The sequence below is a fragment of the Aethalodelphis obliquidens genome, unplaced genomic scaffold (genome assembly GCF_003676395.1).
Source record: "Aethalodelphis obliquidens isolate GAN/ISIS:26980383/991018 unplaced genomic scaffold, ASM367639v1 scaffold94, whole genome shotgun sequence".
In the NCBI taxonomy this organism is placed as follows: Eukaryota; Metazoa; Chordata; class Mammalia; order Artiodactyla; family Delphinidae; genus Aethalodelphis; species Aethalodelphis obliquidens.
In genome coordinates this window covers 1,411,283-1,437,856 of record NW_020838038.1, presented here as the reverse complement: position 1 = coordinate 1,437,856, position 26,574 = coordinate 1,411,283, and the positions used below count along the sequence as shown (strand labels likewise).

The 26,574-nt window shown below is 43.8% G+C and overlaps 1 protein-coding gene across 7 annotated transcripts in view; it reads right to left on the bottom strand.

The window, feature by feature from the left end:
* Positions 1 to 26,574, bottom strand: part of CTPS2 (CTP synthase 2) — a 109,259-nt gene that overhangs the window by 65,317 nt on the left and 17,368 nt on the right. For all 7 annotated transcript variants that reach the window (XR_003430581.1, XM_027095728.1, XM_027095732.1 and 4 more), the window contains 9 exons: positions 21,219 to 21,335; positions 20,858 to 20,941; positions 19,934 to 20,014; positions 16,143 to 16,294; positions 12,091 to 12,223; positions 9,548 to 9,636; positions 8,322 to 8,416; positions 6,278 to 6,340; positions 6,128 to 6,171 (listed from right to left, as the gene is read on the bottom strand). Coding sequence is in view for 6 of the 7 variants with exons in the window: in XM_027095728.1 (XP_026951529.1) it covers positions 6,128 to 6,171; positions 6,278 to 6,340; positions 8,322 to 8,416; positions 9,548 to 9,636; positions 12,091 to 12,223; positions 16,143 to 16,294; positions 19,934 to 20,014; positions 20,858 to 20,941; positions 21,219 to 21,335 (858 nt within the window). In the remaining variant the exon portion in view is untranslated. The remainder of the gene's footprint in view (positions 1 to 6,127; positions 6,172 to 6,277; positions 6,341 to 8,321; positions 8,417 to 9,547; positions 9,637 to 12,090; positions 12,224 to 16,142; positions 16,295 to 19,933; positions 20,015 to 20,857; positions 20,942 to 21,218; positions 21,336 to 26,574) is intronic.

Below are 26,574 nucleotides of genomic sequence, written 5' to 3'. Positions count from 1 at the left end.
ATTAGTCCACTGCTTTGCCTGGCAAAGCAATAAAGCTATTCTTTTCTACTTCACCTAAAACTCTGTCTCTGAAATTTAATTTGCTTTCGGGGTACAGAGGCCAGATTCGGCTTCAGAACACCGGCCAGAAACTCAAGATACTTACTGGACCCCTACCCTAAAACAACTCATGATTCCTCAGGGCAAGTATTCTCTGACTCGCATCACAGTCCATCACAATTCCTACCAGGCAACTTTTAACAACCTCTTGGCTTTCTGTCTTTATAAGTCCTGACTCTCTCTTCCTCAGAACACTCTTTTAGGGTTACCCAGATTTTTTTTGGCCATGCAGCGGGGCTTGTGGGATCTTAGTTCCCCGACCAGGGATCAAACCCGGGCTCCCCCGCCCGGCAGTGGAGGCAGAGTTCTAACCACTGGCAGGGAATTCCCCCAAATTGCAATTCTTAAGATTCCAAATAAACTCTTTTCCTATTTGCAGCCTCCTGTATTATTTTTTTAGTTGACACCAGTCTGTGTAGATGTGTTTGAATGTGGAACATGGATTCTGTTTTCAGATTCTGTTTCCATATCTAACGTAAATTCATATTTTTAAGTTACTCTTTTCAGTAAACAGAAAAGAAATGCTAAAAATTATGCATATCCACATACCTAAACATCAGATTGAGATCATTCTTCCTATATATATCTCAAAAGCCAAAAACATTCTAAATATAAACTCTACAATGCCATGAGCTATCCTCCACATGAACTGGAGAGATCTGAAGCCAAATTCAAAGTCAAGGGTGTCAGCAGCTGCCATGTGATTGATACAGAGTCAGAATACAAGTCAGCTACAGCGGCGTTCCTGGTACACATCATCTAGAAGGTGGGTGAAGCTGCTTTAAAGCAGGCCAGAAAGTCAGACTTGCTGTAGAACCTAAATATTCTGCAAAGTTCCAGAGCCTTCTATTGCACCTTGTGGATCAAGCAGAGAAATGGCACAATAAAATGAATTTTACTCACTCTCTCCTGGTACTTCCAGACTCAGAAAGACTCTACCTTCACTCTTAGGAAAAAAACTATTTCTCCTTTTACGTGCACAAGAGACGCCCCCTCTTAGATATCTGTGCTGTATGCCAGTATCTCTACTGATTTAATAAGCAACCATAAGACTAATCATGCATGCCAAAGGAGGGTCACGATGGCCCACGAAGGGGAGCAGAATTTGCCCCCCACACACAAAATATACCTCTTTGGCATAAAGATTATCCTGGGCTGATTATTTTTAAGAAACAGGAGATATAGGAGAAGCTCTAAAACAGAACAGAAGTTACCCTTTTGTTAGAGACATTTGCATTTATAAGGGAAACCTCCATTTGTAAGGGTGTCTCCCTTTCTGTACCAGGAAGAGAAGGGTGACTCTAAATCTCTAGCAACTCTTCTCAATGGAGAAGGCAGGGACTTAAATCCGCATAACAAACTCACCCTTGTTTACTGTGCTTTGCCTTGAAAACCTCCCATAAATACCTCCACCCCCAACATCCTCTTTTCTTCTCTGTAGCTGGAGACGGTACTTAAGATGGTGGCTTGGGCCATTTCTGGGAGTTACTCAGAAACTCTGTATACTCCTGGGTATACAGGAGGTATCCATGTTATTAAGCTTCTGTTTGTTTTTCCCTTGTTATTCCTTTATTACACGGGGCCTCGGCCAAGAATCTAGAAGAGTAGAGGGAAATTATTTTTCTCCCCCACACCCATGAAACAGATTTTAGCTGCAAATATACCCTTTAGGAGGCTCCTGGTTTCCAAAGCTATTTACTTTTTTAGCGAGAAGGGCCAGAATGGCCATTACCCACTGTAAGTCATTGTTATTTGCTCAAGTTTAAGGGATTCCCCAGGCTTCCTGGTGTCTGCTCCCTGGTGATTCTATTACCTTAGTCTTCTCCTTCAATAAGACTTCTCCCCATCCTCATAAATGGTGGCTCTTAAGGCGATTTTTCTCCAACAAACTGAGTGCAGGACATAAAGATGTTCAGTAGCAATTAGGTTTTATTGTTCTCATCTCACTTATGAGTATAGAAACTATCAAAATGTAAAACGCACAATTCCTCTGACTTCGCAATTCCCCTTCTAGGAATTCATCCCATAGAAGTGTGTATGTGTCGCTACGAGAACATATGTACACATACTAATTTGCAGCAACGATTTAAAGCAGCAAATAATGGACACAACCTAAATATTCATCAATATGAGACTGTTTAAATAAAGAATGATGTGTAGAGCAAGGCAAGCACGTAGAAGATCTCTGTGCACTGATGTGGAGTGATGAGTACAAAAAGCAAGGAGGGGACTTCCCTGGTGGCGCAGTGGTTAAGAATCCACCTGCTAATGCAGGGGACACGGGTTCGAGCCCCGGTCCGGGAAGATCCCCCATGCCGAGGAGCAACTAAGCCCGTGCGCCACAACTACTGAGTCTGCGCTCTAGAGCCCGTGAGCCACAACTACTGAGCCTGCACGCCTAGAGCCTGTGCTCTGCAACAAGAGAAGCCACCGCAATGAGAAGCCCACACACCACAACGAAAAGTAGTCCCTGCTCACCGCAACTAGAGAATGCCCGCACGCAGCAACAAAGACCCAACGTAGCCAAAAATAAATAAATAAATAAATAAAATAAATTTATTTAAAAAAAAAAAGCAAGGGGAACGATGTCTCAAGCATGGTAGCATATGTATTTTTTTAAGGGAACATATGTCCATATATGTTTGTAGGTAGGCATTTGTACACACACAATCTTCGGAAGAATAACAAAAGAAATGGATGAACGTAGTCACCTCTGGGTAAGGGAACTGAGGTAAGGTAGGGGCACATGAGAGGCAGTTTTATACCTTTTCTGTAGGGCTTAACTTTTTTATCCTGTGTATAAATGTCTTAAAAATATGCAAACACACACACAAAGAGTAAAGTATAGTCATCAAGGAATTAACCTTGCCAAAGCTATCTAACAGTGGCACCTACTGGTAAAATCACTTCCTATCCCAAAGTATTCTCTAAAAGAAAACCCAAGGTTCGCCTGGCACAGCCATTTCAGCCATTAGTCAGAACATATGTTTCTGTTAAAGCCTTGTAAGGAACTCTTCACTTGTATTAAGTCTTCTGAGCATAAGACTTAAAAGTGTCATCTGGCTGGGAAATTACAATTCATTATAGTTTGAATTGCAAGCTATAAAAATGAGTGAAGTGGACTTCCCTGGTGATGCAGTGGTTAAGAATCCGCCTGCCAATGCAGGGGACATGGGGTTCGAGCCCTGGTCCAGGAAGATCCCACATGCCACAGTGTAACTAAGCCCGTGCACCCTAACTACTGAGCCTGCGCTCTAGAGCCTGTGAGCCACAACTACTGAGCCCACGGGCCACAACTACTGAAGCCCACACGCCTAGAGCCCATGCTCTGCAACAAGAGAAGCCACTGCAATGAGAAGCCCGCGCACCGCAACCAAGAGTAGTCCCCGCTCACCGCAACGAGAGGAAGCCCACGTGCAGCAACAAAGACCCAATGCAGCCGAAAATAAATAAATAAATTTATTTTAAAAAAAAATGAGTGAAGAATATCTCTATATCCTTCCACGGAGTGATCTCTACTCCAGCATACAGAGTTAAGTGAAAAAAGCAAGGCAGAAAGAATGGGCAGAGTATGCTGTCATTTATCTAAGAAGGGGAGGGGGTTACAAGCAGACATACAGGTTTACTTATATTTTAAAAATGGAAAGATAACCCATTTAAAAAAATGAATTAATGGTTGCCATAGGGAAGGAAGGGACTATGCTGCAGGGGAGAGAACAGAACTAGATTTCTCTGAATCAGTGCTTCTCAACGGGGGCTATTCCACCTGTGTCCCTAGCGGATGTTCGGCAATGTCTGGAGGTATTTTGAGTGTCACAGCTGGGGTTTGGGAGAAGTGTACTACTGACATCTAGTGGGTAGAGGCCAAGGATGCTGCTGAACATCCTACAATGAACACGACAGTCATCTGGCTCCACATGTCAACAGTACAAATTATATATCTAATAAGGAACTCGTATATAGATTATATAAAAAACCCTTACAACTTAATAATAAAATGACAAATAACCCAAATTAAAAGTGGGCAAAGGATCTGAATAGACAGTTCTCCAAAGACGATATACAAGTGGCCAATACGCATACGAGAAGATGTTCGACATCCTCAGACATCAAGGAAATGTGAAGCAAAGCCACAGTGAGCCACAACTTCACACACACTAGAATCGCTACACGGTTGACCCTTGAACAATGCAGGGCTTAGGGGCACTGACCCCCAAGTAGTCAAAAATTCGAATATAACTTTACACTTGGCCCTCTGTATCTGCAGTCCCATACCCGTGAATTCAACCTACATGGATCAGGTAGTACTGTAGTATGCATTTATTGAAAACAACAACAACAACAACGTATATGTGGACCCATGCAGTTCAAATCCATGTTGTTCAAGAGTCAACTGTAATCAAAAAGACAAGTGTTGAGGATATGCAGGAATTGGAACCCTCACACACTGCTGGTGGCAATGTAAAATGCTGCAGCCACTTCGGAAAACAGTCTGGCAGTTCCTCAAAAAATTAAACATACAGTCACCATATGACCCACAATTCCACTCCTAGGTATAGACCCAAGTGAAACAAAAACATATGTCCATACAAAAACTTGTACACAAATATTCATAGCAGCATTATTCATAGTAGCCAAAAAGTAGAAACAGCAAATGTCCATCAAAGGATGAATGGATAAGAAACAAAGTACTGATACATGCTACAACATAGACAGACCTTGACGATGTTATGCTAAATGAAAGAAGCCAGTCACAAAAGGCCACATATTGTATGATTCCATTTACAGTTGACCAACATAGGTTTGAACTGAGCAGGTCCACTTAGACATGCCTTTCTTTCCATAGTAAATAGTACTACATGGTCCATGGTTGGTTGAAGCCGTAGATGCGGAACCACATATACAGAGGAATGCATATACGGAGAGACGACTAGGAGTTAAAGGCAGATTTTTGACTGCGTGGAGGGTCAGCCCCTGACCCCTGCATTATTCAAAGGTCAACTGTATATGAAATGGCCAGAATAGGCAAATATAGAGAGACAGAAAACAGATTAATGGTTGCCTAGAGCTAGAAGGATAGACGGCTTGGGGATGTCAGCTAAAGGGTGTGGAATTTCTTTTTGGAATAATCAAAAGGGTCCAAAATTGACGGTGGTGATAGTTGCAGAGATCTTTGAATATGCTAAGTCACTGCATTATACACTTTCGATGGCTCAATTTTATGGTATGTGAATTATATCTCAATAAACTGTTAATAAAAAACCAATCACAATGGTGAGGTGTACACTCTGATAGAGGTGGTACAAGGTTCAGAAGGCAGAGGCCAGGAAACAAAGGAGGTCAGAAAAGCCTTCCCGGGATGAATAGGAAGTTGTCGGTAATGAGGTTTGGTTTATTTTTGTAATTAAATTCTTCATCAGTTTTATTGAGATTCCAGGGGTAAGGAGGTTGCAGGACGCGGACGTCTCAGGTGTAGGGAATCTCAGGATACATCTAAAAAACTCATTCAGATACTCCAACTATAAAACCCCAAGTGCAGGAGAGAGGGGGATGCCATGGGATAAGTTAGCAGAGCAGCAGGTGACAGAGCACGATGGCCTTCACTCCCAGCCAAAATCTTGGACTGAATGTTTTACAGGAAAAGGAATCGGTGAAAGATGAGAAGCAGCAGAAGAACAGACGGGGATGGGTCTAGAGACAGGACAGCCCGTGTGTTTACATCAGCTGTGAGCGACTGTCGTCACAGTCAACTCAACCCGTTCCTAAACATTCAGCTTGAAAACTATTGCAAAGAGAAGCCAATCTAGGACTGTGTCTTCCTTCAAGGCACAACCGACAAGATGGACAATTGAGAACAAAGTGGTTTGATATAAACTAATAACAATAAGAGTAATAAGAACAAGAAAAATCATATATAATTAAAATGTCCTGATGTCAGAATGAAAAAAATAGTAATAATAACCCCTCATGAGTTTATGCCGAGCCAGAACCAAAACAATGACCCAACCCAGAAAGTTAAGCCACTTACCACAGGAACATGGGCATTTGGCTCAAATTCCGTGGAATCAGCATCTGAAGATAAAGAAATGAGTTCAGCAACTCACCAATACTGCTGAAAAATACTTCAAGCAATAAGAATGCTTTTTACTAAGAGGTTATTAGAAAATCTCAGACTTACCTTTCAAGTTAAGGCAGTTTCTCGCAAATTCTATCACTGCCAGTTGCATCCCAAGGCAAACTCCTATTTTAAAAAGCATATATATAAAGCAAATGAATGTTATTTTGTACTGCTTCGTATTTTCTGTTCATTTATTTGCTGTCTATCTCCTCCATCTAGAATGTAGGCTCCAAAAAAGAAAGTTTACTGCTGTAGCCTCTGCCCTCAGAACATGTGTGGCAGGGGCAGGGAAAGGACTGGACAACCCAAACTCGAGGAGGAATAAATGCGAGGTCAGAAAAGGGCAGGAAAGGAGAAGGCAAGGTCCAAAAGGCAAATCTGCCTCCCTGCAAATGTGCCTCTAGATCGAGGCACGCTTGTGGGCTGCATGGCTGCCCCAAAGCGCCCGACTCCTTCAGAGAATGTCTAACAACACCTCAATTCAAGAGGGAGTCTCCGTGGGCTGGGACCTCACACCCCCTCTTCTCAAGGTAGATTCACGGCCTTAAATGCGGGCTCTGCTTGCGGGCAGCCCCCGGCTGGCCAGCAGGCTGGGATCCAAGGAGCACCTACAGGCGGGCAGGGGAGCGGGAGGTCAGTGCCCAGCTGCTGAGCCCAGAACAGCCCTAAACCTCACTGCAGGGAAACAGCAGCAGCTGGGGGAGCTGGTACCTCCACTGCAGGCTGGAGCGCGACAGAGAGGCCAAATGGAACTGAACAGAGAGCTCAGTAAGGAGAAACGGGGACCCGCGTAGGCCCAGGCCTGTTGCCGCAGGGATGTGCCCCTCGCCGATCTCCACATTCACTGTGGCCCATCGATTCTCTCCAATAAACAAATGCCAAGGAGCATTCCAGATGCTTTTATAGATATATTGAAGGTACACAGGGGCTCAAAGGAGAGAGCAATCAATATACCAGGCACGCCAGAACAAAAGTCAATAAGCATGAAACAGCTGAGTGCTTTGGGGGCACTTTAGAAAGTTCCATAAGGCTAGGACATAAAGAGACGGTGTGTTAAAGAGAAATTTAAAGAGCTGCAAACTATTCTACACAGTGAAAATTATCTGAAGAACGCTAACCACATTTAGACAGAAACTAAACAAGATTACTTCAAAAGAAAACAGTGGCCCAGATGAGCTTAGATGGATAAAACAAAGCAAGGTATCAAGGTAACTACTCCTGGCTTCTCTTTTGAAAATGGCTCCCAAGTGGAGAGCATCTAGGAAGCTAATCAAAGAACAGGCAAGGGGGAAAATGAACAGTCTGCTGTTATTAAGTAAAGAGTACCAAAGCTGGTCCACTCAGTTCATAAACCCACCAGCCCACGCAAGCACAGCATGAAACATGGCCTCTCCCCACTCCCTCTTCCGCCTGAAACCCCAGCTGCAGGGCTGCCTTTATCCCATCAGTGTTCCATTTCATCTGGTTTCATTGCTCCAGAAGCCATGCTTTGCAATTTGAACAAACACATTGAAAAGACCCAGCTCTACTAAATCTTAACAGAGCTGTCCCTGTAACATTGGACGGTCTTTCTGTATTATCTTTTCTAGAAGGAGCATATAAATTTCAATTTAAGCTTTTTTTTTCTGATGAGAAATAACATTGTGGCATTCTGTTGAGATGTTTGCTCGAAGTGGTGAAAGGTGGAATCGGAGAAGGGCAGGTATGAACAGAGGTTCCTCCCAGCCTCTTGCTACACAACCAGAACAGTGGTAAGTTCTCCTGGGCTGACAAATGTTTTTGGTCAAGGGCCAGACAGCAGAGATTTTAGGCCTTGCAGGCTGTAGGGTCTCAAACTCTGCTACTGTATCGCAAAAACAGCCACAGACAATATGTAAACCAACTGGTATGGCTGTGTACCAATAAAACTTTATTTACAAAAACGCTGCAAACCAGGTAAGGCTTGCAGAATAGAGTTTCCACACCCTGTAGCAAACTATTTGGCACCTGAATATTCAAATTCAAGATCACACTTCTCACATTAACAAACTCTATTACGTGTTACCTTACTAGGTGTCAAAAATCTAAAAAACTCATAGTTAGGATTCATAAACATCAGTTTTACCCAGAAAAGGAATCTTCCTTGACCGTGCCCAAGAAATCGCCTGGAGTTTTCCCAACGTTCCTCTGATTCCGAAGCCTCCTGGCACAAGAACACCACTGCAAGCAACACAAGAGGAGGGGAAATTTGACATTATTTTTATTTGTAAAACTCTTGTTTTCAGCCATTCATGCTTATTGATCCCAAATCCGACACTTGGCACAGCCGCTAGAGAATACGCTTGGAGTCTATTTTCAGAACTGATTACATGATTTCACATCCTGAACTTTCTTCTTGAAATCCTCCCAATGTTATAAAGAAGTTGCAACAATTTCTCACAACTGACCTTGATATATATTTTCTGATAGGTCTTTGCAGCACATGAGCATAGTGATTGAGAAGCTCAATTCAATTAAAAATGCCACTGAAAGAATTATCTGAATAAAAATAGGTTAAGGTTCTTTTAAAAGTACTTTTATACAAATGTTAAGACCTCTGGGGCTTCGCTGGTGGCACAGTGGTTAAGAATCCGCCTGCCAATGCAGGGGACACGGGTTCGATCCCTGGTCCGGGAAGATCCCACATGCCGTAGAGCAACTAAGCCCATGCGCCACAACTGCTGAAGCCCATGTGCCTAGAGCCCGTGCTCTGCAACAAGAGAAGCCACTGCAATGAGAAGCCCACGCACGACAACAAAGTAGCCCCCGCTCACCATACCTAGAGAAAGCCCACGCGCAGCAACAAAGACCCAACACAGCCAAAAATAAATAAATAAATACATTTTTTAAAAAAAACAAAAACGCAAGAGCTCAAGAGAAAAATCCAAGGGCCATGCTACCCTCACAACACAATGCCACCCCCAAAATTTTTATTGATTACTTACAAAATAAAACCTAGAATCAAAGGATGTGGAAAAGAAAATAAAACCAAGAGAGGAGGGAGGATTGTCATTCTTGCACTTTAACTTTGTATATGTAAGGTCCACCTCTGCATCTTTCAGTAGCATCAGCTCACTTTCCCACCAATACGGTATCGTCATCCTCCCCAGAATAAAACCATCTCCACTGCACGTGCCACTAACACTGACACGGCACATTTCAAAGTAAATGCAGCGTGAATGCAGCACAACCATCCAGAATCACCACAAGTACTCCAAACTACACTTCAAAATGCACAAAAATTAGTAATTGGGGTAAATCGAATCACGGAAAAAATCACAATGGCGTTCTCCTAACTGGCGTGGTACTTACTCAGCTTTGCAGAGTTTCTGCCAAGCTTCGTGGAATTTCACAGGGTCCTCAGTTTCGGTAGTCTGCTCCAGATCAATGGAATCTATGTACTAAAAACATGCAACAAGCTAAAGGAACATTTCAGAAAAATAAAAACTGGAAAATACTAGAGCCATCTAATACTGACACAATTATTCAATGACTACTTATTATGCAAACACTGTACTGGTCACTTAGCATAGAAAAGCACCATCTCTGTCTTGTGGCTCTTACAATCTTTCAGGCAGGTTATGAAACCAAATAAACAGGCATCCACATCACAGGGAGGTAATGGCTACGATGGGCAAAGAAGAGAACGCTGCGGAAGGAACCAGGAGCCGCAGCTGATACGTATGCGGACTGGAGAGAAGAAGGGCAAGAGCGCCTTCAGGGAAGTCCTCTGGGAAGGGGATGTCCAAGAAGCTAAGCCGTCGAGGATGAGTGGACGCGCGTGTGCAGTTGGGGGGCAAGTGGGAAGGGGTGCGGGGGGTGGGGGAGGGCTGTGAAGGAGCAGCTTCAAAAAACAGAAAGACAAGAAACAGACAACAACCAGAAAGTGGTGACCACTCTGGGGACCTCAGAAGAAGCTCCATCGGGTGAGAGAAGTTTATACTTGAAGCCGCTGAAAAATCTGAAGGAACAGAGAGCGATTTTAGAAAAATCACTCTGGCTCAGTGAAGGAAAGGGAGGGAAAAATGAAAACCAGTCAGGAAATTACTGCAAAAGCCGGGCGAGATAAACACAGCACAAGCCCATGACTCAAACAGTACTTCGGAGAAGCCACCGTCAATGAATTCTATTACGTGAAAAACACGTACAACAATTCCTATGTACATAACAGTCCCTATATGTCTATATTATTTTAGAATTTCTGTTGTAAAAATTACTATCTGAATATATCTTAAGATACAAAATTTTACTTTATAAAATTAGTATTATAACAGATTTTCTATTTTCTTTTTTCTACGAGGGACTGGCAGACTAGGAAGAAAGAGGAAGAACAGGAAGGGAACGATTCCTTGGAAAGTCAAAAATAAAAAGTGATTAGAGAGGAAGCTACAAACAGGTGAGAGGGGCTTCCCTGGTGGCGCAGTGGTAGAGAGTCCGCCTGCCGATGCAGGGGACACGGGTTTGTGCCCCGGTCCGGGAGGATCCCACATGCCGCGGAGTGGCTGGGCCCGTGAGCCATGGCCGCTGAGCCTGCGCTTCTGGAGCCTGTGCTCCGTGACGGGAGAGGCCACAGCAGTGAGAGGCCCTCGTATCACAAAAAAAAAAAAAAAAAAAAAAAAACACAAAACAAACAGGTGAGAGAAAACTGGATAGGTCCTAAGCTGAAAGTTACTAAATTTCTTGTATCTTTTGGCTCATTATATTAAGGTTTTACCATTTAAATCAAGATAATAAGGCCTCCCTAAACTGTGATATACCCAGAGAGAATAACATTAAATATAAACATTTATATAGGGAAAGAAAACTCTAGAAAGATATGCATCAAACTGGGAACGACAGGTACATCAAGAGAAGTGGGATTTCACTGAGGAAGAATCTTCCACTTTCTGCATTTTACATTATGCTTTGCTTAAATTTTCTATACTGAGCATATACTACTTCTGTATCTAACAAAGAATATACTCAAGCTATATATAACTCCACCTCTGCTATCCCATAATACTGTTTGAAAAACAAACAATCACTGTTTGCCAGATATCAGTCCTCCGAGTTAGAAAGGGAAATATATATAAATATGGCATTTAAAAAATCTGGGTTCAATTCCCACGCTAAAGGGGAAAAAAAGTTCTATTATTTTCTCATTAGACAAACACAAAATAGTTAAATGAGCATGAAGTATATATGCCCCTGAATGTGCAAAGCCTAATTTCAAAAACTGTGCCTTATACCTGTATGCAGAAAAAAAGTTAACAGACTGAAATCCTTGGAAATGCCTGCTTACAAGGTTGGCCCTTGTCTGGCATCTGGAAACTTGGATTGGGGGAGGGTTCCCACCATTCCCAAGAAGCAGTAAGAGTGGCTCAGCGTGCCTACAGTGTTTGAAGAAACAACATGATTTAAGGTGAACACCTGCTTTCCTCCTGGGAGTCTGAGATTTTGACACTCAGGAGGCTGAGGGCATCTGTGTGACCAGCCCCCAGTAAAAACCCTGGGCGCTGAGTCTCTAATGAGCTTCCCTGGTAGATGGCACGTCACCTGTGTTGTTGCAGCTCGCTGCTGGGGGATTTAAGCACGTCCTCTGTGACTCCACTGGAGGAGGGCTGTTGGAAGCTTACACCTGGTTTCCCCCAGACTTCATCCCACGTGCCTTTTCCTTTGCTGATTTGGCTCTGCATCCTATCACTGAAATAAGCCATAATCGTGAGTACAGCTGTATGCTGAGTCCTCTGCGTCCTCCTGGTGAATCATTAACCCTGGAGGTGGACTTGGGGCTCCTTGAACACAACCTGCCTCTCTGCAACACGAGATTTCACGATGAATGCCTGAAACATGCAGAAGACCAGGTGGGGGCTCACCATCAGATTCAACTTGTGGTTGATGGCCAACGCTGAGTGTTCCAGGGCTTTGAACACGGAGGCATAGCAGTCCCTGAGCTTGGTGTACTTGCCAACCAGGGCTATGGAACACGTTTTCTGTAACCTTTCATACCTGGGAAGGAAAACAAGCTTAAAGGTTATATGCATGTAACATCATATCACAAGCATAATGACAGCCACTGTTCTTATCCTGAGGCACTTTTTAAAACCTGAGGAGCAGATGTGCCTTGAACTTGGTGTACTTGACTCAAATTCCCCACCCCACCCCCAAAGAATAACAATCTGTACCCCAAGAGATTTGAAAATCATGAGAAAGCCCAACATTGGCTTACATAAGCAGGCAAAGATATAAATCTGAGGAGAGTATATCAGAGAAAAAGTTAAAAGCATTAAAAATAAAAAAGCTCTCCCCAGGCTTCCCTGGTGGCAGTGGTTAAGAATCCGCCTGCCGATGCAGGGGACACGGGTTCGAGCCCTGGTCCGGGAAGATCCCACATCTCACGGAGCAACAAAGCCTGTGTGCTACAACTGAGCCTGTGCTCTAGAGCCCGCGAGCCATAACTACTGAGCCCACGTGCCACAACTACTGAAGCCCACGCGCCTAGAGCCCATGGTCCGCAACAAGAGAAGCCACTGCAATGAGAAGCCTATGCACCGCAATGAAGAGTAGCCCCCACTCACCGCAACTGGAGAAAGCCTGCGCACAGCAACGAAGACCCCAATGCAACCAAAAATAAATAATAAAAAAAAAGTTCTCCCCATCTCATAAACATGAGCTGTCCTGAAATTCATTTATAAGGTGACACTGTATAAGAAAATGCATTCTCAGTGCCAACAGGAGACATTCCAACATTAACTTTGTAAGGTGATACCATATAAGAAAATGCATTCAAAGTGTCTACATTAAAAATTGTTACATTCCCAGCTGGCCCACAAATGCCAGGTTATTTGTGGCATTCCTGAAGAATGGTGCTGAGAGAACTATTTAAAACACTATAAGCCACTTAGATCATTTTTATGAGAAAATTCCATTCTACATGAGACACTCAATCACATTTTACCATTAGAGACATAATCTTTACCGTTGCTTTCGTCAGGAGATCTGTTCAAGGAACATGAAAAATGCCTGGTCTGGTACTAAGTATGCAGGAATGTCACTTGGGGCTGAAGATCTTTTAGGGCTTTGAAGCAAACTGTTCCCCAAACACCTTAGAACAAAAATGTTACCAGGATGAGGAATATTCCTCCTTTATAACAACATCTGCAAAAAGTGAAAGAGAAGCCTGATGGAAACAGGCTGGGAGGAGAAAAAGGCACGAGGGGCTAAGAAGTCAAAACTGGCAGCAGAGGTGACTTTCTAGGAAGGTGACTGAAGAACGTGAGAGAAAGATGCTAAACCTCTAACTTACCAGTTAATTTTATGTCGCTGTGGAGACTGCCTGCCTGCCTGCCTGTGCTTCGCTCCAGCTCTAGGGAAAGGACTCAGGTAACAAAGCAAGTTGGTATCAAGCCAAGATTCCAAGACGATGTGCGGTCGGGGGGCACATCCTGTCCCTCAGGGGAGGGACGCAGGGCTGCAGTCAGCATGGCCAGTCCCTCCTTGCACCCACTCTCCTTCCACTCACTCGTTGCTGGTCTTCCCGGGGCGGGGTGGGGGGGAGTGGGGGAGAGGGGAGGCCACTGGGTCAGTCCAGCCGCCATCCAGGGAGGTATACTGAGCCCACGCCCCTGTGCTCTCTTTCCCTCTTGGCCCTGCAGGCTGGGCTCACTGCCCGGACCAGCCAAGCACCTCCCTCCCTCGTGCTCTCCATTCAGCCATCAGCAGGGTGTGACACAGCAGCTGACACTGCAGTCAGCTGGTCGGCTTTGTAGGCCCATCCCCCAGCAGGAAGGTTCCCAGGGAGGCAGGGTTGTCCCCACCTCAGGACCCAGGCAAGTTCTTCCACCCAGCTCAACCAGGGACCCCTGGCCTCTGGGCAGCACTGGACCTCCACGATCAACACTGTCCCTTTGACCTCTGTGTGCCTCCTTGTATCTCTCTACAGGCTGTACTGAGGGGACAGGGCCTAAAGAATGGACACTTCACACTGCCATGACCAATGAACCAACATCACGGCCAACATGATGCAGAGGGACTGATGCTCAATATCCCCTTTGCTTGAATCCTGAACTGAATGGTGGCCCCCAAAAACATATGTCCCCCAGAACCTATGAATGTGCCCATATCTGGAAAACAGGGTCTTTGCAGATGCAATTAAGTTAAGGATCTCCAGTTGAGATCATCCTGGATTAGAATGGACCCTAACTGCAAAGACAAGCATCCTTATAAAAGAGAAAGGAAGAAGACACAAAGGAGAAGGACATACGACAAGAGAGGCAGAGATTGGAGTGATGCGCCCACAAGCCAAGGAACACCAAGGAAGCTAGCCCCCAGAAGCCAGGAGAAATGCATGGAACATATTCTCCCTCAGAGTTCCAGAAGGAACCAACCCTGCTGACACCTTGATTTAGGTCTTCTAACCTCCACAACTGTGACAGAACAAATTTCTATTGGTTTAAGCCACCCATTTTGTGGTAACTTATTACAGCAGACACGGGAAACTAATACAAAAACCAAACACTGGCTTTAAAAAGCACAGAGGCATAGAGTAAAATTTAGAACTACTTCCAACACGAAGAGTTAAAATATTAAAGTTTCTAGTGCTTAAAGAGGATCAACCCCAAGCTACTCAGAAAATTCCTACGAAGAGACTGATTCCTTAAGCATTCTGGAGGACAGGGGCTTAGTTGTATCATCAGTCATGGGGGCACCTAAGTTCAGAAAATGTGCTTTGTTCGTGATTCTTCTTGCCCCAGAAATTCTAAAACGCTTTTAAAATTTTAAAGTGAAAGGGCAAAATAACTTTCAATCTACTAGTCATCTACCAAAGGTCAGTGCTTTTGTCATCATCAAATCATTTAAATTATCGTTACCGACATCAGTAACCAATAGTGCCTGATGTGATGTTAAGGCCTGGTGTATTTTCTCTCATAAGTGCCACAACGTGGTACCAGTATCCCCCCAGTTATATATGGATGGGAGAATAAGCCCAGAGAGGTTAAGTAATCTACCCAAACTCAAAAACAGCTAGTGAAAGGAGAAGCTGAGCTCTGAATCTATGGTGCCTGACACCAGAGCTTACGTTTTTTCATTGAGATATAACTGACATACAACATTACATTAGTTCCAGATGTACAAGCTAATGATTCAATATATTTATATATTACGAAATGATGACCGCAATATTCTAGTTAACATCTATCACCGCGCACAGTTACAAATTTTTTTGTGTGATAAGAACTTTTAAGATCTACTCCTTAGCAACACCAGAGCCTTCGTTTGTAACTACTGCGCCTATTGCCTCTACTTCAGCTGCAGGAGAAGTCAAGCAGCCAGGACTTTATGGAGTCACGCCTCAGCAACATTTAGTAAAAGAAAACAGGTGATGGGGATTTAATCTGTATATGACATCAAATTAGACAAACCTTGCTGAAATTAATATGACTGTCTTAAAGCTAAAACCTATCAGGGGTTTTTAATGCCGATACTGATAGTTAATAACTGCAGGATAGAACGACAATGCCATGGCCAAAACTTCCCATTCAGAAGGATTTTCTTTAAGAAATGTTAGCCAAATCTTAAAAATAAGCAAAACAAAACAAAACAAAGCCTGTAGCATTTTAAACTGTTTAAAACATTCAGAAACGAAATAATAAACTAATAAATAAATGCTTCCAAAAGTTTTTTAAAATGCTGGAATCCAAATGCCTTCAATTCACTTTGCTTTAGTAGAGCAAAATCAAAGGCCCCAGAAATCTTCAGAGCACAGCAAAACACCCTAACAATATGCTAGAGCTTTAGATATTTCCAGAACCAAACATACCCATGTGGAAAGTGGAACGCTACATAGTTACCTTTCAAGGTACACCTCAGTGCTACCCCCAAACCTAAGAATTATGAAAACTTACATTAGTAATTCCTTTCACAGTACCTGTCAGCCATATTTTTCCACTTGAAAAGCAAATTGCTTGCAGAATCCCCAATAGGCAGATCCAATCTCTCTTTGAAATATTTAACGATGCCTTGTTCCTCCAAAAGCACAGGTACTCGGTAGGTGGAAGGAACATCGTGGATACATATAACCTGATCAATGATGATAAAACACCATATTTAATGGAACAATTCAAGTATGCCACAAAAATGAACGTAGGAATGAGGCAAAACTCGAGAGATAGCAGTTTATTTTTACTGACAGAAGAAAACCAGGAACACAGCAACCTAAACAGGAGTCAGAATTAACACAAGGTGACTTGGATCTAATTACAAAACACTTTGAAGTCATTATTCTACATCTGGAACCATGGATGCTATGGTAGAATATATATATGTTTTTCCCTATATACACATTCTTTGTTCGTAGTTCCTGGCACAGGGCTTCAAAAACATTCAAAATTTCCTGAGTTATAGGGGTAACTTTGTTAAGTTAACGAGGTGACTCAGGGTGGCCCCTAGATGACTTCAGGATGGGAGTTGGTCACCAGAAAAACCAAGCAGGTCATTAGAAGGCTGGAACTTTCAGCCACCTGACCTCCACGGAGGGGACAGGGGCTAGAGACTGAGTTCAATCAGGTGACCAGTGATTTACTCCATCATGCCTACGTAATGAAACTCCAATCAAAAGGCTGAACATCAGGACTCAGGGGAGCATCCTCGCCGGTGAATTGACAGATGTACCGGGAAGGGGGTGCACCCTGACTCCACAGGGATAAAAGTTCTTGTGCCTGGGACTCTCCTAGACCTTGCCCTATGTGTCTCTTCATCTGGCTCTTCACCTGCACCCTTTACAATTAAACAGTAATCATAAATATAGCACTTTCCGGAGGTGTGAGTCATTCTAGAGAATTATCAAACTTCAGGTGGTTATGGGAAGCTTCAACTTTGTAGTCAGCCCGGCAGAAGTGTGGGTGGCTTGGGACAATAGAAACCTGCGGCGAGTGTCTGAAGTGCACGGCAGTCTTACAAAGACCTGCGGAGTCTGATGCTCACGCCAGGTAGTTAGTGTCTGAGTTGAACTGCAGGAACCCCAGGGGGTGTCAGAGACTTGGTATTGGAACATGAATGCTTTATGTCAGTATCCAAGACACACGGCCCAAGGCACCATCTTCTAAGCCTAGGTTAAGGCAGTAGCAATGAATACCTACACCTTGTCTTCTAAGTGTGGGTATGAAGTTTGTTTGTTCACTCATTTGTTGTTGCTGCTGCCTCTGTAGTTGCTTTTGTCTGTGCTCCCTTCATTTGGGTAAATTTAGAAGCACACATTAACACACTTAAATTAATTACACTTGTGAGGGGAAAAAGGCTCTTTTAAATGCCAGGTGGTGTGGTTGTTTTTCACACCCTAACGAGCTTTCACCACCCTCTCAGGTACATGCAAAGGGCTACTGGCAGGCATTTAAGGATCTGCCACACCCTAAATAAATGCCAAGAAATGTTCTGCCAACTCCAGGTGTTCAGTCTTTCCCAATCCATAGCTATCCAACCAAGGGTTCCTAAGCCGTTTGGACATGGACAACTTGATACTTAAGACTATTGTGTCTCACCCATGCATTCCCTGGTACAATTCAAAGTGCCAAGATGTCACTGATATGAGGCTCCATCCCAATTATTAACTAAAATTATTGATAAACCTCTGGACAGCCACAACTCCCACAAGTGGAAGGCATGAGGTGTGGAGCTGTTTACTCATTTATCCTCCAAGCCAGAGACATTTTTTCAAATATCATGGTAACAGAGAACATCACAGAGACACCTGTGACTTTCCATTACCTCCTCAGCAATCCAGGTGAGAAGAGCTCTAAACGCAAGTTCACCAAGAACTAAGAAATGGGAGAATTAACTCATATGAGAAAAAGCAATGTGCTAACAGATGTAGAAAACAAACTTATGGTTACTGGGTTGGGGGGAGTAGTGGGGGGGGATATTGGGAGATTGGGATTGACATATACATACTACTGTATATAAAATATAGATAACTAATAAGAACCTACTGTATAGCACAGGGCACTCTACTCCATACTCTGTCATGACCTATATGGGAAAAGAATCTAAAAAAGAGTAGATAAGGCTTCCCTGGTGGCGCAGTGGTTGAGAATCTGCCTGCTAATGCAGAGGACACGGGTTCGAGCCCTGGTCTGGGAGGATCCCATATGCCACAGAGCAACTAGGCCCGTGAGCCACAACTACTGAGCCTGCGTGTCTGGAGCCTGTGCTCCGCAACAAGAGAGGCCGCTATAGTGAGAGGCCCGCGCACCGCGATGAAGAGTGGCCCCCGCCTGCCACAACTAGAGAAAGCCTTCGCACAGAAACGAAGACCCAACACAGCAAAAATAAATTAATTAATTAATAAACTCCTACCCCCAACATCTAAAAAAAAAAAACTAAAAATAAAAAAAAGAGTAGATAGATATATGTATATGTATAGCCAATTCACTTTGCTGTACAGCAGAAACACAACATTGTAAATCAACTATACTCCAATAAAAATTTTTTTTAAAAAAAGCAGTGTGCTAAAAAATGGCTAATAGACTAGCCTGCGGACTGATGACATAGAACATTCTTCAGAATCTATAGTTATAAAGAAAATAAACTCAAGAATTCCCTGGCGGTCCAGTGGTTAGGACTCGGCACTTTCACTGCCGTGACCCAGGTTCAATCTCTGGTCGGGGAACTAAGATCCCGCAAGCCATGTGGCATGGCCAAAAAAAAAAGAAAAGAAAAGAGACTCCATACGGTTGAAAGTTTGGACTGTATCATCTGTTCGCAGAGCTCTCAGCAACCCAACTCTAAAAGCTGTATCCTTCTATTTCGGAAACCAGGTTAAATGTGTGTGATACCCACACCAAGTACTATTTACAAAAAACAACGGAACAAAACCAAAATGGCTTGACGACACACAGATATAGGAGAGTGCTTTAAACCTGCTATCACATTTTTCAAAGGAGTTCAGACTTGTGCACTGACCCTGAAGCATCAGGCAGTGAATACAACAGCCTGCCTCCTGAGACTCAGAAATCTGATTAGGTGGTTTTTAGGCTTCAGAGAACCCCGAGCTAATCTGAAGAAAACAAAAGGTTTCTGACAAACCTCGCCCTTTTCCTGAGCACACGTCATATCACTTTTTAAACTCCAATCCCTTGTGCCTGAGCCTTATTGGAAACAAGAGACAGAGATAAGCAGATGAAAGCGAAAAAGATGAAAGAGAAAAGAAAAGCCGGCTCTTGGATACCCAGGTGGAAAGTCCTGCAGAACAGAGGACCTGAATCCACGTCACAGTGGTTTTTGTAGCAGTGAACTGAGCTGAGGTCACTGATGTAATCAGAAATGATAGTGTGAATGTCACCGTAATGTGTGGTTTGGGGTGAGTTAAGCTGTAACAAGTACAAAAGAGAAATCAAAGTAAAAGCCGTAAGTGTCCTGGAAAGACAAGATAAAGAGACGATAAGCAGGCTTCAAATGGTTCTCTCTCTAGAGGTTGGACTGCGAGTTAAAAAAAACAACCCACCTGGTTTTGTACCTACAATTAAAACTTCAGGAGTGAAACACACAATCTATTTCAGGAGTCTCAAGACTGTTCACTTAAGGGCAAGGGAGCCGCAGTTGCATATGAGTCCCCCAAATCTTTTATAAATGTTGTGAAAAGTAATACGATAACTTAAGAGGTGTGAAATGCTGGCATCAGCAGAAGCGCCTGCAAGGCATTCGAATCTAAAGAGCAGCACTAACCTGTTCAGGGTTCACGTGACAAAACATAGAAATCTTTTCCTTCACAGCCATTTCGATGGGCGTTGAACTTCGGCAGACAATCTGTCAAAGTCGATTACGCACGGGGTTAGCAGACAGGAATTGGGCTGTTCACACCGCCACTGATTTTCAGGAGGATGCTACATTAATTTTGCTCCAGAAGACTTGACCGAGTGGGCATTTCTCCACCCTGGGCGTTCCACTGGGCTACTAGAAATTGGTCTGAGCAGTAATATAAGCAAGTGTAACCAAACTCAACACAAATCCACCGGTAGGAAATGTCAAGGCATTTCTAGCGAACAGACTCGAGGCTCACAAATGTTACTTCTTTAAAACTACAAGAATAGAGCCAGACCAAGGGTTGGCAAACTTTTCTCTAAAGGGCCAGATGGTAAAAACTTTAGGCTTTGCAGGTCGTGCAGCTGCTGCCCTGACTCCTCACGGTACCGCCATGAGCAAAGGCAGCCAGAGATAAATGTGGACAACTTCCTTTACAGGAGGCAGGTCTGCAGGCCCTTACCTGCCAGCCTCTGATCTAGACTACTGGCAATAACTGGATTACTGCTATAAATAAGAGCAGGGATAGCCCCACCTAGCAGGCTCATAGGAAAATCTCCCAGGTCCCACCTCCCTGTAAGGGACCCAGGGACCACACAGATGACAGGACATTGCACTTGCCCAGATGTCAGTGTGGCCAATCAAATGAGGACCTGGAGAAGAAGAGATGGCCAATTTAGAAATGTGTGAAGCGACACTTGAGGATGAGGGAATAAGCCTTCCGCAGCTCCCAGATACAAAAAGCTCAGTCATAGAAACCATTTGAGAGCTAGGAAGGACTTAGATGATGTTATAGTTTAAGAAATGGAGGTCCTATTCCAAGAAACTTACCCACTCTCTTTAACTCACCAGATCGGGAGACAGGCCTAAGCCCCTCAACGCACGGACACTGTTTTGTGTGGGTTTGGTTTTCTGTTCTCCAGTAGCACTGGGCTGAAAAGAAATGGGTCACTGTCAGTACACTGGACATCTAGCTCTTCTGGATAATGAATGGCTTCCTGGTTTAAAATTTGGAATAGGGGGCTTCCCTGGCAGTCCAGTGGTTGACTCTGCACTTTCACTGCAGGGGGCGCAGGTTCAATCCCTGGTCAGGGAACTAAGATCCCACATGCCACACGATGCGGCCAAAACAAAAAGAAAGTGGAATAAACAGAGTATCATAGGAAGACCTACAGGAGTTGAAGACTACACACTTATCTGGAAAGCTCACCTGTGGGACAAGGCTAACATGGATATTACAGAAATTCTCTCTTTTTGCTTTAAACTGGAATTGTCTGAACGCTTCCACAAATGGCATTCCTTCAATGTCTCCAATGGTGCCACCCAGCTGGGAATGGAAAAAAAAGACACAAGAGATCAAATAGCTTCCGTGGTACACAGACTAACAGAACAATTCTTAATACACTAAGCGTGAAAACTGAAGTCCCCCGAAAATGGGGATCACTAATAGGCTGTCAACGCTTCACCTCATCAAGACTGAAAAAAAATTTTTTTAAAGAAAAGGAGTGGGACTTCCCTGGTGGCACAGTGGTTAAGAATCTGCCTGCCAAGGCAGGGGACATGGGTTCGAGCCCTGCTCTGGGAAGATCCCACATGCCACGGAGCAACTAAGCCCGTGTGCCACAACTACTGAGCCTGTGCTCTAGAGCCCACGAGTCACAACCACTGAAGCCCGCGTGCCTAGAGCCCGTGCTCCGCAACAAGAGAAGCCACCGCAATGAGAAGCCCGCGCACCGCAATGAAGAGTAGCCCCGCTCGCCCCAACTAGGGAAAAGCCCGCGTGCAGCAACGAAGACCCAACGCAGCCAAAAATAAATAAATAAATAATTTTTTTTTAAAAAAAGGGTTTGTTTTTAAAAAAAAAGAGCACTTTAAGAAAAGAGAAGGGAATTCCTAAGCAGATAAAAAGATCCAGAATATACACCACAGAGGAGTGAGATCAGTTAGTTTCTACCAGTGGTCCCGTTGGAAGGGAGAATTGAAATCCGGTGACAATATGAGAAAAGGGAGAGCCATCTGGTTCTGCCCGGTGTGAAACAGTTAGCATTCTCCCTCTCTCTGTCTCTCTCTCTGTCTCTGTCTCTGTCTCTGTCTCTGTCTCTCTCTTCATGAACACACACACACAAACAAACACACATACACACACACACACACACACACACACCTGTATGCAGCTCAACAGTCTCCTTGTAATGGTGGTACTACCAGAATTAAATCACTTGTACTAAAACATGCTGTCTCTCTGAAAGAAGTAGTACCAAAAGCCCCGAGAATATTCCTGACAGTGTAATCCTTTGACAAATGTTAACTTAATTTACATTGTACTTCCAATAAAGTTACTTAAGCATTTTACTTTAGACAAGGATAAAATTTCACCTTAACGCATTCATCCTCACCATATTTAAATACTCAAAGATTATCACCCAGATTTTTAAATTAATTCTTTAGCATTTGAGCATCTACTACGGGCTCAACACTTTAAATGAGCTGCTGGGAAGAACTTAAGACAGCCTGCTCCTGAGGAGCTCGGAGTTTAGCGAGGAGAATAAGGCAGAGCTAAAGAACGATAAAGCAAGAGCAAAACTTGAGCACGAAGTGGAATGATCGGAATGCTGAGGAGGAAGAGAGCACGGTGGGCCCAGGCCCAGGATCCACCACCTTCCCTGGCTTCAGCTACTCGACTGGGTCCAAAATCTACTTGCAGCCCGGACCTCTCCTCCCAGCGCCGCTGGGCTTTGAAGCCAACTTGTCCGTGACATCTTGGATGGATCAGTAAGTATTCAAACTTACCATGGGCCAAACTGAACCCCTGGTCCCCACAGCCCTGGGCCTGTTTGTCTGGGGGCTTCTCCCTCATCTCAGCAACAGCATCTCCTACCACTAACGGGTTCAAGCTAGAGGTCTGGAAATCATCCTCCATTCCCACCTTTTCCTTACCCAATCCTGTCCAGTGAGCTGTACCTCCAAAACATTCTTGAAAATCTCTCCACTGCTATTTCCACCACTACCACCCCCGACGCCCAAGCCAGCACCATCTTTTGCAGGGATTATGGCAATCGTCTAAGCCTGCGGTGGCTAAGATGGCCTGCTGTCTATTTTCACACATGAAGCTATACTGGCACACGGCCGCGCCCACCCACACGTCACCTAAGGCTGCTTGGGCACTGCAATGGCAGAGTGGAGTAGCTGTGACAGAGACTCTCTGACCTGCAAAACCAAACATATTTACTATCTGGCCCTTTACAGAAAAAGTTGGCTGCCCCCAATTTTAATGGCCTCCCAGCTTCCACCCTCTCCTGTCCTACCAACCATCTGTCATACAGCAGCAGAGTGACCTTTTAAAACTCAGAATACATCTCTCCCATGCTTATAACCTTCAGCAGCTCACTGCTTGACTAAAAATAAAATCTAAACTCCTTTAGGCAGCCAACAAAAGGCCCTACATGATCTGACCCTGAAACATATCTCTAATCTCATCTCATGCCCCACTCCCACCTGCCCCCTTCCCATCCCCCTACTCCCCCAGCCTCCACCTCTGTGCTCCAGCCCCACTGGCCTTTTAGGTCCTCAGATGGCTTACGGTCTTCCTTCCTGCCCCTTAGGCCCTCCAACCCACCCGGGGAGCTGTGTCCCCCCCAGAGAGCCCAACCCTGACCACCCACCTAAAGCACCCTGTCTCTCCCCTTCCTAGTAACACAGCACAAGGTGCCATTATTTTATTTGAGTCCTTGTCTCCTCTCTACCCCACTGGGCTGTAAGGCCCATGAGGGCAGGAACTTGCCTTCCGTACCTCCAGCACAAGTCCAGAGCCCTGCACACAGCACTGGGAGTTTAGGTTAGTGGTCAGGACAGGACAGAACGGTCTTGAAATTCAATATAAGCCCTAGGTCACAGCGTTCTAGTACCTGTTACCATAATTACAACAGAATCAAACTAAGAAGTCTGAGGATTTCATTGCTACAGAAGAAATTATTCTTTACTAACTTTAACTAAGATAACAAAACATAATTAAAATTCAATTCTCCTGGCTACGGAACAGATAGAAATGTATGATCATTCTGTAAATGAATGACAAACTTAATTATGAAAATCCAAGAAATAAAACATGAAATCAGGAAACTGGCAGGGGGTGAGGGGTGTAAGTGCTCACTAACTATAATACACCAGAATCCAATGGGGGGAAAATATGTAGGAAAAAAAGAGGTCTACACTTAATCTAAACCATAAGGACGCATTTTCTGGTTTTTGATGGGGGCTATTCTGGGAGTAAGCAGGGAATCCGGAAAAGGAAGCAAAAGCTTTAAACGTTACCTGCTTCCACCCCCACTGCACCCTCTCTGCCAATTTGGAAAGTCCCATTTCTCCTCTGGTTCACCATTATCGTCATTGTGATCAGAAACTTTCAGTGTTATTCCTAGAGTAGCCCTAAGTTAATTCTTTCCTCACACAACAGGGAAAATATCACCCATAACGACATGTTAAGATCTATCCAAACCAAAGCTGAAGCAGCAGTCAAACAAATTTATGGGATGTGCAATGTCCATTTTGCCTTTAAGGAAAGGAATCTTCTCTGAAAGTTGCTGAGAGAGTAAATCTTAAAAGTTCTCATCACAAGAAAAAAAACATTTTGTAACTATGTGAGATGATGGATGTTGACGAAATTTATGATGCTCATCAATTCACAATATAGGGACTTCCCTGGTGGCAGTGGTTAAGAATCCACCTGCCAGACACTATAAAACTCTTAGAGGAAAACACAGGCAGAAGATTCTATGACATAAATCACAGCAAGATCCTTTTTGACCCACCTCCTAGAGAAATGGAAATAAAAACAGAAATAAACAAATGGGACCTAATGAAACTTCAAAGCTTTGGCACAGCAAAGGAAACCATAAACAAGAGGAAAAGACAACCCTCAGAATAGGAGGAGATATTTGCAAATGAAGCAACTGACAAAGGATTAATCTCCAAAATTTACAAGCAGCTCATGCAGCTCAATATCAAAAAAACAAACAACCCAATCCAAAAATGGGCAGAAGACCTAAATAGACATTTCTCCAAAGAAGATATACAGATTAAAAAAAAGAAGAAGATATACAGATTGCCAACAAATACACGAAAGTATGCTCAACATCACTAATCATTAGAGAAATGCAAATCAAAACTACAATGAGGTATCACCTCACACCAGTCAGAATGGCCATCATCAAAAAATCTACACATAATAAATGCTGGAGAGGGTGTGAAGAAAAGGGAACCCTCTTGCACTCTTGGTGGGAATGCAAATTGATACAGCCACTATGGAGAACAGTATGGAGGTTCCTTAAAAATCTAAAATTGAACTACCATATGACCCAGGAATCCCACTACTGGGCATATACCCTGAGAAAACCATAATTCAAAAAGAGTCATGTACCACAACGTTCATTACAGCTCTATTTACAACAGCCAGGACATGGAAGCAACCTAAGTGTCCATCGACAGACGAATGGATAAAGAAGATGTGGCACATATGTACAATGGAGTATTACTCAGCCATAAAAAGAAACGAAATTGAACTATTTGTAGTGAGGTGGATGGACCCAGAGTCTGTCACACAGAGTGAAGTAAGTCAGAAAGAGAAAAACAAATACCGTATGCTAACACATATACATGGAATTAAAAAAAAATGGTTATGAAGAACCTAGGGGCAGGACAGGAATGAAGACGCAGACGTAGAGAATGGACTTGAGGACACGGGTTGGGGGAAGGGTAAGCTGGGATGAAGTGAGAGAGTGGCATGGACATATATACACTACGAAATGTAAAATCAATAGCTAGTGGGAAGCAGCCGCTTAGCACGGGGAGATCAGCTCAGTGCTCTGTGACCACCTAGAGGGGTGGGATAGCGAGGGTGGGAGGGAGACGCAAGAGGGAGGAGATATGGGGATATATGTATATGTATAGCTGATTCACTTTGTTATAAAGCAGAAACTAACACGCCACTGTAAAGCAATTATACTCCAATAAAGATGTTAAAAAATAAAAAATTAAAATTAAAAAAAAAAAAGAATCCACCCGCCAATTCAGGGGACACAGGTTCAGGCCCTGGTCTGGGAAGATCCCACATGCCATGCAGCAACTAAGCCTGTGCGCCACAACTACTGAGCCTGTGCTCTAGAGCCCGTGAGCCACAACTACTGAGCCCACGTGCCACAACTACTGAAGCCCGCGCGCCAAGAGCCCGCGCTCTGCGCCAAGAGCCTGTGCTCCACAACAAGAGAAGCCACCGCAATGAGAAGCCCGCGCACCACAACGAAGAGTAGCCCCCAATCGCTGCAACTGGAGAAAGCCCGCATGCAGCAACGAAGATCCAACGCAGCCAAAAATAAATAAATTAAATAAATAAATGGGAAAAAAGCAAAATTAAAGTGGAGAAATTAATTTTAACACTATATTTTATGTAGCAGAGTGTATCAAAAATATTATCATTTCAACATCACCAATTTTTTTAAAATTATGAGGCACTTTACATTCTTTTTTTCTTCATACTAAGTCTTTGAAACCCAGTTATATATATATATATT